This window comes from Clupea harengus, chromosome 17 (genome assembly GCF_900700415.2).
Source record: "Clupea harengus chromosome 17, Ch_v2.0.2, whole genome shotgun sequence".
Classification (NCBI taxonomy): Eukaryota; Metazoa; Chordata; class Actinopteri; order Clupeiformes; family Clupeidae; genus Clupea; species Clupea harengus.
Window position 1 is genome coordinate 23,270,875 of NC_045168.1, and position 15,135 is coordinate 23,286,009.

At 43.9% G+C, this 15,135-nt stretch overlaps 1 protein-coding gene across 1 annotated transcript in view; it reads right to left on the bottom strand.

Annotated features, from left to right (window-relative positions):
• Positions 1–1,972: 1,972 nt before the first annotated feature.
• The window catches only part of LOC105905191 (E3 ubiquitin-protein ligase HECW1), a 74,963-nt gene continuing 61,800 nt past the window's right edge, over positions 1,973–15,135 (bottom strand). The window contains exons 18-28 of the mRNA XM_042710214.1: positions 14,648–14,731; positions 13,359–13,465; positions 10,696–10,810; positions 10,359–10,472; positions 9,661–9,813; positions 8,988–9,086; positions 8,501–8,630; positions 8,145–8,291; positions 7,628–7,742; positions 5,193–5,391; positions 1,973–2,438 (exon numbers count right to left, since the gene is read on the bottom strand). Of these exons, the coding sequence (XP_042566148.1) occupies positions 2,327–2,438; positions 5,193–5,391; positions 7,628–7,742; positions 8,145–8,291; positions 8,501–8,630; positions 8,988–9,086; positions 9,661–9,813; positions 10,359–10,472; positions 10,696–10,810; positions 13,359–13,465; positions 14,648–14,731 (1,375 nt within the window). The 3' untranslated portion in view covers positions 1,973–2,326. The remainder of the gene's footprint in view (positions 2,439–5,192; positions 5,392–7,627; positions 7,743–8,144; positions 8,292–8,500; positions 8,631–8,987; positions 9,087–9,660; positions 9,814–10,358; positions 10,473–10,695; positions 10,811–13,358; positions 13,466–14,647; positions 14,732–15,135) is intronic.

The window sequence follows — 15,135 nt, forward strand, 5'->3', positions numbered from 1 at the left end:
ACTAACACACTTCAAAAACCCCAACATGACAAGCAAACTAAACATGTCTTCTTACAATGAAATTCTCCCAATACCACCATAGCCTTCACATAATCCATAATCTACTCATGAACACTAATACATTTCAAATGATGAATCTAGTATTTTCCAAGATAAGTATCGACACACAAAAGTTCAATATTTGACTTCTGGACAATTAAACAGGATATCCTTAGTCTTGCAACTGATATGAGAAACTCTAAAAACAATGCAAGTAGTTCATCCAGTAAGAAAAAAAAACAGCTACAGTGCAATAGACAGGAAGACATATTTTCCCACAAATCCATTCACAGTATCCTCTTACATGCATTGTTGACAGTGACAAAAAGTTGTTTTCCTCCTGCTGGGGGAGAAATATATTAAATCTGATACTAACGTAAATATTAATCAACTATAGTTAGAGCTGACAGGTTCCCTTTTTATAGCATGTATTGAGAAAATAGTGCAAGAGCATTGTGGTTCCGAAAGCAACTGCCACACACGGTAGGCGTTTCCCCTTTCACACCATATAACACACACTCACAAGCCTCCGCAGGAATGTTTCCCATTGAAAAGAGTCCCATCTCCATCATCCAAATTACAGCTCCTAAGCCCAGGACACTGAGGCGAGGTGAAAACACAGGAATTCACGCAGGTTAAGTGGCGCAAGTCTGCAATCAAAGCTACGATAGAAAAAGACCTAGTACAATCGTCAGGGTCTTTTAGTTCTGAAAACCCACATCATTTAAAACAAAAAGAAGCAGAACTAGAAGAACAGGTTTGTGACATGATAAAAATTCATAAAAAAAACAAAACATTAAAACACAATAAATTAATTGATCATTTTTGTTTTCATACATAAGAAAGAAAAAACATGATAATATTGCCCAATGCCATTGTGTAAGAAGATCATTTATTCACTTCATCTTACATATTGGAAAGACTCTCTGGGTCTTCAGATACTGTATATGCTTCAATATAAATACATTTATAATTTAGATAATTTAGTAATTATTAGATCTGACCTTCTGTTTACATCACTCAGATACAGCATTGGAGTGCATAAAAGGCATATTACTCTATTCACAAAGGCATCTTATGCACATCCAAAATAAAATTCTGTGAAAGGATTCTATATATGGTTAGAAGTCGAACTTGTGAAGCCAAATTAGGATCATTAAATAGATAGTAAACAAATGTATGGACAATGGCTTGAATTTCCATACTGAAAAACATTATCACTCAGACACTCAGAGACATAAACAGGGTTTCTCCCCTACGCTCTGTCATTCTCTGCTTCTCATCTCTGATGTACTGCTCAAGGTCATTCAGAAGATGATTAAGTCCTTGTTTTTGGCTTGAGCTAGAGACTGACACACAGCCAGAGCGACGGAACAGCTTTGACAAAGCCTGAATGTTCTCTCTTCTAATCTGAGCTCTCTTTCTCGCTGCGATCGGTTACATCACCTGAGTCAGCTGAGCTTTCCTACCTGAAAGATGACTAGTCAGCTTCAGGGGAATTAACCTTAAATTCACACAGGTTTTTACCCTTCATTTATGAAATGCAATCTTTACTGTGTGTAGTGAAATAAGGCTTCGCACCACACTACCTCAAGACATTTGTGAATGATTTCGAGTGAACACTCAAAGGTAAATTAATATGGCTCTCAGTTTCTAGTAGTGCTGCATATCCATACACTGTGATGGCCATGGGCATGGGAGCTTTTGCCAGCGCAAGCATGCTAATTTACCTGCACGAACAGAGAGAAGCTGTCACTAGTTTGATGGATTAACGGTCATCAAACCTGAATGCCTCCTTCCGCTCTTTTTAGGCAAGAGAAATAAGTTATGTTCACGTGTAGACGTTAGGGAGGTGGGGAATCCAAAAGGTCACTCCCGATGGAAGTGTTTGATGAGTCTCGGGTGAGAGGGCAGACTTCAGTGCCTTCATGGCAATGATGGCCTGAACAGCAGGGCTACAGCAGAGGTTTGTGGACAGCATATAGCTCAGGCTGGAGCCCGGTCATAACTAGTGCCCACAGCTTGACATACGCAAGCCTACCTCGTATCCACCCCACAGCACAATATGTACAATTACGCCACATATTCATTACAGTACATAACATGCAGAAGTTTTCAGTAATCAGTCTCTGTGGATCCATTTTGTTTTTGTTTTGTAAGAATCTTCTGGTAGATTTAGTAAAAAATAAAGTGAGAATACACCTTTTTTTTTTGTTATCGAAAAAATCATATTCACATTTAAAAAAAAAGATGCCAGTCACTGCGCCCCCACACAGACTTGAGGGCATCACTCCAGGCCAAATGTACTGGTCTCCTCCACAGCAATCAGGAGCTTCTCATACAGCATAGTGAACGAAGGGTATGTTGGGAGGTCCAGACGATTGAAGCACGTGTGAGCCCTGCAGGGGGAACGAGAGGTGGGGTCAAAGGTCACACTGAATTGCCTGTATTGGATTGATGATATTACTAGAACAGGACATTAGAACACATACGTTTTTTTTAAAACAGTGCAGGTTTACTTTTAACTACTTTTTTAAAACTGTTTTATCTGAGATGCAGGGAGTGCATAGAAAACTATTCATAGCTGGTTGTGCCTAAAATATAGTGCTCAAAAATGCAAGCCAAAATACTGCATGGTTGTTCACTGCAATATCTATGCAGAGAAATTCTGGAGCTCAAACTTTACATCTTGCAAATAAGGCTGTTCCATCAATTACCGTCAGTTTGACAGAACACGATGCTCGATTCATTTTTTTGCTTCCTCCAGCTTGGCACAAAGCCATCTCAACTTTGGCTAGGAAATGTAGGTTACATCTGATTGAAGAATGAGAGCAGCATCTTTACTACCATAGTTGCGATCTCCCTCTTTCAGCTACAGCCTCTGTGATGCTCCAAACGCTGACTGATTCTGCCTCTGACAGTGAAATATTAGCCCCGTGGAACATTGTGCTGATGGTGCACACTCCCCAACCAGAACCTTTGTTGTCTGCCAAGTCAGAGTGCGACAAGCACATCTCAAGGTGAAGCACAAAACTCGCAATGCACCACCAACATCACACAGTTTTCAACAAAGCACCATCTGTTTATGTAAGGAGATCAAGTCTACATGCTTTACCCCTCTGTTCAGTCCAACAGGTCAATGTGACAATCATCCACACAGGACCAAAGCAATGCAACAGCGATTAGGGGGGGGATCAGGAGGAAACCTGTGCTGCCATTCCTTTCATATATGTGTGTTATCTTTGCAAGGCGCCTTGCAAGAGCTTGCAATCATCATTATTAGGTCCAGAGGCCCCCTTTATCCACGCTGTTATCAAATCTATTGTGTTAAAGTACAGGTAGGTGTTATCACCAACTCACACAGAAACATATGTGGATTTAGTGTGTCTGATGGATTGAATCACAGGCACTTGGACTGTTTTTCTTTTCTTTTAACATATAGGAATGGGGTGAGTTACATTGTGAAATATGACATGCCAAAGGAATTTGGCTTTCACTGCGCACAGGGACCACGACATTTGCCTTACAAATGGGCACTGGGGCCAAGAAAAACAGTCCGCCCGACCGCTCCAGCTTGGTCAACGCTGGGCAGTCTGTCTATCAAGCAGCTCCTTGTCTCTCCAGGCACAGGGTGTTGTACAAACAACATCCATTTTATCATAGCCTTTTTAATCGTTTTTTTTGTCTGGATCCATTAGCAAAGCCACCGACTCTCCAAGTAGCTGTTTTCTTAGTTGGGTTTTCCCCCTCCAAAGACTGCCCTGTATCCATCTGTCAGTGAACCAGTGTTGAATCAACTGGTTTGCACTACCTACTGCATTTCCCTCTGCAAACAGGTCAATTGGAGCAGTGAATTAAACTGGAAAAACAGCTGTGTTTTTTTCCATTTTATGAGAAAATGAGGTGTGTTCAGAAAGTACTGAGACTGGTTGTGTTTTGTGGATTTTAAGCCATGTTCACGGGCCACATATTATTGGAATATTCTCTATCAGCCAGTCTTGATGTTTTAGGAACATACGTCTTAAATACACAAGGATAATAGCGAATCCACGTAATAATAGCCATGACTGATTGCTCATTATTGCTCATTATTGCTCATTGTTGATACATTTGTATGAGCTTCACCCATTTGTAAAAAGTGAAATGATCAAGGTGAGTAATGGTTACTCAGTAAGAGGTTCAGTAAGAGAGGGATACAATGGCACATGTCTCTCTGTAGTTTTCCATTCCTGTTCCTAGTTGGGATATATATTACCCCATTAATCTGGTTTGAATGAATAAGTCGACATGCATACATAAAAATGAGTTGTACCCACAACAAAGCATTACTGGACCCTCCCAGAGGAGAGTTTTCATAAATGCATTCATTCATCTCCCTTGTACGTCGCTTTGGATAAAAGTGTCTGCTAATTGACTAAATGTAAATGTAAATGTCATCTACTGTACGGTATTTACTTTTCTTTCATGGTCATTATTTTACACTCTTTTCATTTTCCTCATTGCCCTCATGTCACAGGAGTACAGTGACGGAATAGGTGAACACAAAAAAATTTCCAAACTATGAATTTGATCGCGTTACACAAGCCTGCAGATGAACCAGGGTTGTTCCTATTAAGTTTCAAGAAACGTTCTATTCATTCATTCATTCATTCACTGGAGTTTGAAAGGTGGCTCATCAGGTTGAACCAGACTCTAACAGAGGTCATTTTGGGCAATGTATGGATGGTGAAACAGTAAACAGTACGTGAACACCACCTCTTGGTTCATTGCTAAGGACACGTTGTGGGATTAATAGCTTTGATGATGAACAACTATTTTCAGGACGTTGTTTTCAACACTAGCAACATAAATCACACCAACAAAATAAGCTTAAACAGACCTAACAATTAATATAAATTTTCTTTATCACTTTTCCAAATTCTTCTAGCTTGATGGCAGTGTTACCTCCTGCTTTGTACATGTCATATACTGTAGTACACTTTGTGATACCTTAATATTTTAACATTTGACAGTCAGGCTCTACCTACTATCTGGGTAGTGAGATGACTCCAATAGTGTTTCGACTGAAGCAAACAGGACTGAATTATTGGACCTGCATCGTGATTCCTCTGACCATGAAAGTGCCCAGTGTCTGGTGGTGTGTAGAACCATACCTGGGTAGTGAAGTGATTTTGCCCCACTTCTCGATGCAGAAGCGACGCAGACCGTTGCTCCCACGCAGCGCGGCAAAGCCCTCGTACGGAACGCTGGACGTGCCCGTCACAAACTGCAGTAGACGCAGACGCTGCTCGTTATTAAAGCGCTCCACTGCACCCCAAAACCACCGGATCACAATGTGACCATCGTGATATCCTGTCAGAGAGAGGGAGAGAGAGAGAGAGAGAGAGAGAGAGAGAGGTAGTGAAGTATATGTTGGTTATTTGAGTTACACAGTGCCCATATCAAGAATCTCTAGACTTTGATTATAATCGAAAAATGTAAATCCAGCTGTACAAATGTGAAAGTGTAACTTCCACACAAACGTAGGCCGTTAGCTTTCCCACATGGAAATCTCTCTGGATATCTGTGTCTGCCAAATGAATCAGAGCAGCACAAGTGTAATGTAAACTGTGACTTATTTTGAGCCTTGATGAATGTAGTCTGCTTGAAGAGAAACAGTGGGTCATGTGTGGCGTCTACATGAAAGCACTCGGCTTGGCCTCTGGCTTGGTCAGGACAGTATTCTCGTGTTTTAAATGTGTGTGAGGCAACATTTTGACCTAATTGGATACAACACTATTTCACCAGAGCTTCGCAAACACAAAATAATCGATACCCTGATGAATAATAATGAAAAAAAAAAAAACCAGATGGCTGCAGGAGACAAGACGTGGAGGTGAGATGCAGAGGAGGTGAAGGTGAGGAGTAGTGGGGCCGAAGGAGGCAAGGAGGTGGGGGAGGGGAGGCCAAGGGAAAGGTGAGAGGCATGGCATGGGATGGATGCGGTACAGCTCGATCCCACATCAAGCAACACTTAAGCAAACCTCCCACTAGCCTGGGAAAACAGAGTTTGATAACCGATACATAAACTCCTCGTATTCAGCATATAAAACCATCAGAGGTGTTACGGTTGCAAATACTTTTACTCTCCCCGCCTTGTAAAACAAAAACCTTCCTGCCAGACCGCAAAGGTTGTAAGCGCACTGGGGGGAGCACAGCCGTTTTTCTTCACACATCATGTTCCCCACTCTAGATGAAGAACAGCAAGCTAAACAAGCAAATGTTTGCTTTGGCGGCGGCGACGGTCGGCAACCATCGGCCAGAGGCTACGGACCCTCCTAAGGCTTCCAGAAAGCGCCGCGGTGGAGGGAAAAAGGGGGTCAAACAGCTCAGACGGAGCAGATGATTATCCAGGGGCAATTAAGAGCTTAGCAGCAATGAGAAACACATGAACGTTTTTGGCAAGAAGCTGCCCGGGGTTTCTGAGTGATTAATGATTCGGGGGCTTTTATGGACGGTTCGGCGTGGCCAGGGATTCACCGCATCGCCCCCCTGGCGGGAACGCGCCACAGATCCGTCTCTGTTTGGGTTGTTCTGTGTTGGCGTTTGGCTACGATGCTAAGCAGGGCCCACAGTATGAATAATACATTCCAATGAAGAGACAACACCACCAACAGACCTCTGAAAACTATTAGTTACTATCAGAGATACAGATATGGTGAAAAAATTAAATAAGAGTAAATAAGCAGTTTTAAAATTGAACAGTTTAATCTACAGTCACTGTGTCAGGTCATGGTGTGATGGGCAACTGCACAAGATATATGGATGGGTAATCGCTCAATTACTGCCACAGTGCCTGTTCTCAATAGGGTGTCTATAAAGTCACTAGTGTGACAACCAAGGGATAATGTAGAGTCCGCTGGCCATTCTTGAAACATGAATACAAACGGGATGATCAAGGCCCCATGGTGCAGCAGAGCATCTGATTTAGATATCTGATCTAGATATCTGATTTAGACATCTGATTTAGATATCTGATTTTGACATCAGATTTAGACATCTGATTTAGATATCTGATTTAGACATCTGGTTTAGACATCTGATTTAGACGGCTCTGCTGGCCAACGCTGATAGATGACCACAGTGTCATAATGCAATTCAAAAGTTGGTGTTCTGAAGTTGCCTAAGAACTGCAATCAGAAGAGTGTATTTGGCGCAGCCCTAAAACGCCTGGCAGGGATCGTGCAGAAGTCAACTGTGTGTTGGCAGGAGTCAGGCAGGATCCGTGCATGCACCTCCTATTCTATACCAGAGGAAGACAGATGGTGTAAGGGGAGGTGGTGGGTTCCGAACGAGCGCCAAGCAAGTGGCGCAGCTGATGGGAACGGATTTAAATGAAGTGTGGGTGATTGATATGAGAGGGGCATGCCAAATTCATTACATCTCCTCCCGAACTTCCGTTTAGAACGCCATTTATGTTCCAACACAGAGATATTTTCTGTATCAGCGTGACGCCATATCCCCTGTGCACCTGAAGGGGTATTATCCCTCATGTTTACACAACAGAGCCCGGTGCTTGTGGGTAATTCGACGAGGTTTCTTCTCTTACCACCTCTGTACTCCGTGTTGCTCCTCCAGTCGATCAGGTCGATCTCTGCCGTCCCCGCGATGACCAACTCCAGTTCACGGGCATCAAACACAGACACCAGCCGGGAATCCACCACCTGTGGAAATAAAAACAAAACATTTGGTAAATTATAACACCGCCCTTTATTTCTTACAGGCCCAGGGAGTTTGTTTGGGGAGCTCCACCGGGGACCGGCACTAGCTGTTCCTACCGGCTGCAACGAGGTTAAACATGACACAGGTTAGACTGGGATATACTGAATATACTGGGATATACTGACTGGTTATATCATTGCATCCATGACTGTTAGCCCTTCAAACCAAACTGAATTCCCTCATAAAAAACCCTGACATGAGAAATATGATCAGGGAATCTGTTAGGTAAGCTATGGTACCGAATTCCAAACAAAAAAGACACAGGTCAGCAGTATGAAACAAAGGAGTACTGTAAAGACTGTAAGTATGCTCTAATAGGATTGGTTCTGGTTCCTGTATGGTACCTCATAGAAACCTCGGACCATCGCCTCCGTCTGCTGCACCACTCCCCGCTCCACTCTCCACTTGGCCATGCGCTCAATGTACTCCTTCTTGTTCTTCTCCGTCACCTGGAGGTTTGAGCCGCCCGATTTCAGCTCCCTCTCTGTCACCTGTGGAGAACAAATACATGATGTCATTTTGCACTGACTTAGAGCGAGTAACAGGGGACCATTGGGTACTTTTTTTGTCTTTTGTTATGTACTATGCACTTCTTCATAGTCAGCTGTTTTTGTCTTTTGTTATGTACTATGCACTTCTTTATAGTGAGCTGACAGTTGAGAGGAAGACCGTTACTGGAGTTATGCACATTCTGCCATACCTGTCCGAAGACCTCTTCATTGACCGTGAAGGTCAGATCCAGGATGTCAGTGATGTCATTGTCCTTCATCCACTGCAGGCTCTGGTGAAACTCCTCGTCAAGGTACTCGAGATCACTCAGGTCTGTCGCTCTAAACAGCAACAAGGGTAGGGCATGGAATTAGCTGATTATAAGTCATTCTAAAAGTACATGGAGGAGTAAAGAGAGGAGTTATTTGGACATAGAGCTAGACATTTAATGAGGATTTTATGAAGGAAAAGTGGCAGAGAGCTGGTAGTGAAGACAGGGAGGAGAGAGATAACTTTTCATGCGTTTACATTGTTGACAAAAAAGAATTTCATAAATAATTAACTGTAAATAAAATGTTTATAAAATGGGATTTCAGGGACAACCTTCAGTGCCCTACAATGCAAGATACACCTTTGGTATACTTTCATTCACAACACAAGTGTCGTGCCTGGGAAGAGTAGCAGTGACTTGGACTCACAGTCTGAGCAGAGCTTTGTAAAAGGGTCGCGTGAAGAAGGCATCCAGCAGGTACTGATGGATTAGAGCCAGGCCGAGGATACGACCACTGAACCGAAACCTGACACACACACACACACACACACACACACACACACACACACACACACACACACACACACACACACACACACACACACACACACACACACACACACACACACACACACAGTGTGCTTAGCAATGTCATTTTCCTCATTCACATATACATTTGATTTCTAAAACGTTTATGAAGGATACACAGAATAGTAGTGGAAATTCCTGTAACAGAGTTGGACTAAAATGTGTGTAATTTGTTCAATGACATGTTTTTCTAATTGCACCTCTATGGTGTGGTAGTCACCAGAGTAGTTTGGTGTATTTAAGGAGACACAAAAGTACAATGTAGCCTGAAAGGCTCTCATTTTAAAGTGACCTCACCATAAAGGACCTCAATGTGCACAACAAACCCCCTGTGAACATCTGTTCCCAGTTACCACTGCCTTCCCCAGGACACTAAGATCAATAATTACTGGAGCCTTTAGGTCAATATAGCCAGCCCTAACAGGCCATTCGTTCTGAACCATTACATTTTTGGTGACCATAAAACCGTGAATTTACAGTGAACTCTTCAGAGGACATCACACGAGTCTCACCATTCCAGATGGTTCTCTACGAAGGCGGACATGGGACTGATCTGGACGGTGTAGGTGTCATTGGCCGAGTACTCAAAGAGCCCATAATAAGGGTTGAACAGTTCCTGAGACAACAGGAAGAAGAACTCCCGAGAAGGCCCACTGTAGTCCAGACTAATGCGGGGTAGGAGAGACAGAGGGAATGTCATTAATATGCTGGATATACAAATGCATTTTAAATGCATCCTCATCTATATAGATATTTCTTTTCCATTGTTATTGCAAATCCACAGTTAATCAACCACGGAATCAATCTATTAAACAATCAATAGGGCAGTCAAGTCAGAAATCAGTGTTTGATCTTATGGGCCCTAATTCTATTGAGTGGCAACGAGCAAAGCAATGAGCAGCAAACTCAACCGCGTATCTAGTCAATTAGTAACCTATTCAAATCATCTTGGTAATTGAATACCATGGGCAAGACTCTAAGTGCAAACATGGGTGGGTCAGCGCAATGCTCCCACTGCTGATAACTTTAGTTCATGCGTGACAGGCTTTGCTCATTGCTCGTTGCCCATCAATGAAATTAGGGCCCTATAACTTTAATATATAGAGTTCTAAATAATGTGTAGCAATGTAAGTTGTAAGTTTGATTATTTCGTACAATAATAGAAGAATAGAATACAAGAAATAGTCATGGTCCTGGTATGGTTACGTACCCTTCCTCTCCAACAAACGTGATGTAGAGCTTGCTCCTCTGCAGCTCTTTGCGAGAGTAGGCCATCACCTGATTAAAGGTACCCTCCAGAAGATGTTCTCTTCTGATGAGGAGTCTATGGGACAAGAACAAAAAGCATAGATATTCATTAACATTGTTTCATTCACTACCCCTCTGTTACATGGAGCCTTAGATGGCAAAAAAAAGCATCTGCAAAAGTGTCAACATTCAATGTTGCTTTTGTGAGAGCATTTACTGATCAGAAACTGGGTCCTCATTCTGAGCACACCCCAGCCGCCTACCCACATGAGGCTGAGAACATGCTAACTTCTACTTACTTGATTTTTCCTGGCCCCTGGCCATAGCCCTTGGCCTCCAGCTTCCTGTAAAAGTTGCGCAGCTTGGCTTCGAAGTCTCTGCGGTACGGGGCGGGTGCTCTGGCTCTCTGCAAGCCTGCCAGAGGACACCGTGGTGGGTAAAGAACTTTGCATACACATTCACTTCCATGCACACCGACAATAGATAAATACCATCACGCAAGCACAAAACAAGCACACACAAACAAATGCACACATAAATTCAGACCAACACGCATATGTTGGGGAAACACACACAGACAGACACAGACCAAACAAACAAATATACCTGCACATATACACATAAAGGTAAACATATGCAAAGAAAGGAATAAGCACATTCATTGGGTAAATACACACACACACACACACACACACACATGCATACAAATCAACAAAAACGAAATACCCTAACTCACGCACACACACACACTTACAAACAGATAAACACATACACACAAACACACAAACACACAAACACACGCGACTGTGCACAAGAAAAGGGAAACATAGGCACAAACACAAACACACAAAAGAGATGAAAGGAGACAGACACATAAAAGCAAATGACAAATCTATTGACTGCCTGACCAGTAGGCAAATGACCCTCTTTGACCCGCTAACACACAATAGTGTTTGGGAGTAGCTGAAGAAGACGTCTGTTCCTTGTGTGTCACTTTCCTTGTTTGTGCATTTGTGGGTCATGTTCATCATCAGAGCAGGACAGAAATCAAGGGAAGTGGGACACAGGCAGTCGTTTTCCTCCATGCGATGCATTCCTCCCATTCACAGCTCCCACATCCCCCCTCACCCTCACCCCACCGCTCCCTTTCTCCGTGCCTTTCCCTTCAATCGTTTTCTTCACTCTCTCTTTCCTCCTCATTCCCCTAACTGTTTTCCTCCTGTCTGTCACTCGCCCGCTGCTTCTCATCAATATTAAAAACCCAACAGCCCCGACAGTCATCAGAAGCCCTTTTTTTTTTAACGAGGAGCTGCTGTGTGTGTTCATTAGACCAGCACTATCAAGCTTCTTCTTTTTCTTTTTTTTTTTTTGGCACAGCAGGAATCTGGCAGGGGGAAATGACTACTCCAAGTCTTTTGAAATTATTGAAGTCATGGAATGAGAGTGAGAGAGAGAGCGGGGGGGGGGGGGGGGGGGTGGCGAGATGGGGGGAGAGACAGAAAAAGAGATGGAGAGAGGGAGAAAGAGGGAGGGAGGTAGTTTTAAAAGGCTGAGGCATGGGTACCAGAGCAAGGGATCACACAAGCTTCTCGAATACACTTGGCAGTGTTGTGAAGTTCAAAACAAGGCACACCAAGAAACTAGCCCTCGATCCTCCGAGGCCTACACTGGGCTGAATTACCATGAGCTCCTTGCTGTGCTGTGCTGCACAAATGGCAGGCAACTCTCATCGCCCCAAAGGTCTTGTCCTAGTTTAATATGCATGGTTGCGCTGGGGGGGGGGGATCCGCTGTTGTCTCCACCATTATAATTAAGCAGGGCGCCAAACGACAGCTTCAAATACCCAGAAACCCGTGCAGTAGCTGCTACTTCATGTTCAAGATCAAAGCGGCTCCTGGTAATTGCTGATTGGCTGAGGCATTGCGGTGGCAGAGCCTGATGGGAGTTTTGTTGGCTCAGAAGCCCGATTCTTCAGGCTCGTGGTAAATGGTGCAAGGAAGACAAGGTTGGAAATAGAGACGCTATTGTAGTCTACGGCAAAAGATGGTTTGTATTTTGGAGGCCAGTCAACACTGCTTGGTGTTGGTGTTTAGATTAGTCACTGATTTGCGATGGTAGATAGATGCTGACGGGTAATTAGATGGCTCAGTAATTATGAATGCTAACTGTAGAATAGCATTGTTCAGTTGCAACGGTAATAACGGTTATAGTTGTTGCTATGCAATAGTTATCAACACAAATCAATAAAGCTGTTCTCTCACACTGATGCACAGTGTGAAAACCATGTACAGAAGCGATGCCAGTACTTTATAATGAGCCACGGCCCCTTTCTAAGTATAGCACTTCACTCTTCTGGAGCTACAGGCCACAGGCCCTGCACTGAGTGTGATTAGACTTCAGGCCCTGTAGTGAGTGTGATTAGACCACAGGCCCTGCACTGTGTGATTAGTGATCCTCACCTGGCCAGACCACAGGGCCTGTAGTGAGTGTGATTAGACCACAGGCCCTGCACTGAGTGTGATTAGACCACAGGCCCTGTAGTGAGTGTGATTAGTGATCCTCACCTGGCCAGACCACAGGGCCTGTAGTGAGTGTGATTAGACCACAGGCCCTGCACTGAGTGTGATTAGACCACAGGCCCTGTAGTGAGTGTGATTAGTGATCCTCACCTGGCCAGACCACAGACCCTGCAGTGAGTGTGATTAGTGATCCTCACCTGGCCAGACCACAGACCCTGTAGTGAGTGTGATTAGACCACAGGGCCTGTAGTGAGTGTGATTAGACCACAGGCCCTGCACTGAGTGTGATTAGTGATCCTCACCTTGCCAGACCACAGGCCCTGCAGTGAGTGTGTTTAGTGATCCTCACCTGGCCAGACCACAGGCCCTGTAGTGAGTGTGATTAGTGATCCTCACCTGGCCAGACCACAGGCCCTGTAGTGAGTGTGATTAGTGATCCTCACCTGGCGAGCTCTGCGGTGAGGACCCAGGGGAACAGCGTGGAGAGAAGCTGAAGCCAGGGTGGAAGGATGGCACGGGGATGTAAGACATGATCTCCTCTTCAAACAAGCTGAGAGGAAGAGCAACATGCCGTTATTGGTCAACACATCACAGTAGCCAGTTCACACTCTATTATCTAACAAATATATGATTATTATTATAAATATTATCTGACAAATCAATCCGGGAGGTGAATTTATGATCAAGCCTTCATTGTCATGTGCTTTAATGTTCATACTGTACTTTGCAGGTGGGAGAAAATGGTCGACCTGTTACACATGCAAAACTGGCTTATGATACTTCAGATGGAATTGTTGCAGATTAAGATTCTTAATCCTCTAATGCTTCCTTAGATACTACAAACAGAATCCAAAGTACACTGCCAAAATCACACAAGAGTTTCTAAAGAAGAAAAAAGTGAAAGCTATGACCTCGCCAAGTATGTTGCCTGACTTGAATCCAATGGAACACCCTTGGGGTATTTTAAAGAGAAAGGTCGAGCAACACAACCCCTCCAGCAAAGAGCAGCTGAAAAAATCTCTCCAGAAATCTATGCAACATTGGTATCCTCCATGCCGAGGAGGACTGAGTCTGTCATCAAAAACAATTACTGTAATGTGATACAATTTTGAATCATTTTGGCATTTAAGTGTACTCACTTCTTTGCAACTTTGCAAAATGCATGACATTATTTATACAGCACATGGCCATTCAAGATTCAGGATTCGGTGGATAAGACTGAATAAGACAGAGTCTCTGTTTACTGCTGTTGCAGTGGGATGGGGGTGTTGGTGTCATGTGGGTGTGCCTGGGTCAGAATGACAATCTTCATTTTACAGATACCTCTGAGAGTCTAAACACCGTTTACTCTGCATCATGGTCACGAAACGAGTGTCAGCACAATGTCTATTGTCAGGCTCACAGCCGTGCTGTAACCACAAAAAGAAAGCGTAACAAAAACATTCAAAACTTTAAACCAAAGATGACATTTGAAACAGGTCGTTTTCTAAACAAAGGGCTATTTTTGTGACCCCTCAAAGCTACCGTCGGTAGCTTGTTTGCGCTGAATGACCTATGCTTCACACCCCTCAGCCCTCGTACACACAGGAGATTACACACCAGGAGGAGTTAAATACTATGACAATGTCATCACAAGTAAAGGACGGGCGTTTCCTTCATATAGACAACAGACATCATAGAAAGATTCCTGTTCGTGTCCATGCAGTGTGTGGTCATGTGCTGTATGCCGTACCTCAGAAGAATGACCAGGTCGGCGTCACAGGACAACTTCTCCACTCCTGGGGGGCCCTCCGTCCGAATGTAATGGATCTTCTCCCTGGTGGGGGCCGGCGGTGGAGCAACAACAACAACAACAACAACAACAACAGCAGTCAGCGAGGCCCACTCACGTTCCTGACCCCCTTTACCCATTCGTCCATGTGACCCAAGTGCTGAGATCATCAAGTGCTTTCGGAATGCTAATTGACTTCAAATGTTCCGCCGGCGGAATGCGCTCGATTAGCCGGGGACTCTTTTTTTTTCAGGTTTCTGGGTTCTGGAATGCTTTTAAGATAACAATCAGCCATCTCCACCTCAGAGACTGGGACTGGCCCTAATGTGTACAGTACGGAAGAGTGTGACTGGGGCAAGTGGGGTAGAGGAGGGCAGTTGGGGGGTGGGGGTGGGGGGTCTGAATATCAAAGGTGTTGCCTTAGTGTCAGATGCAGCCCACCAGAAAGT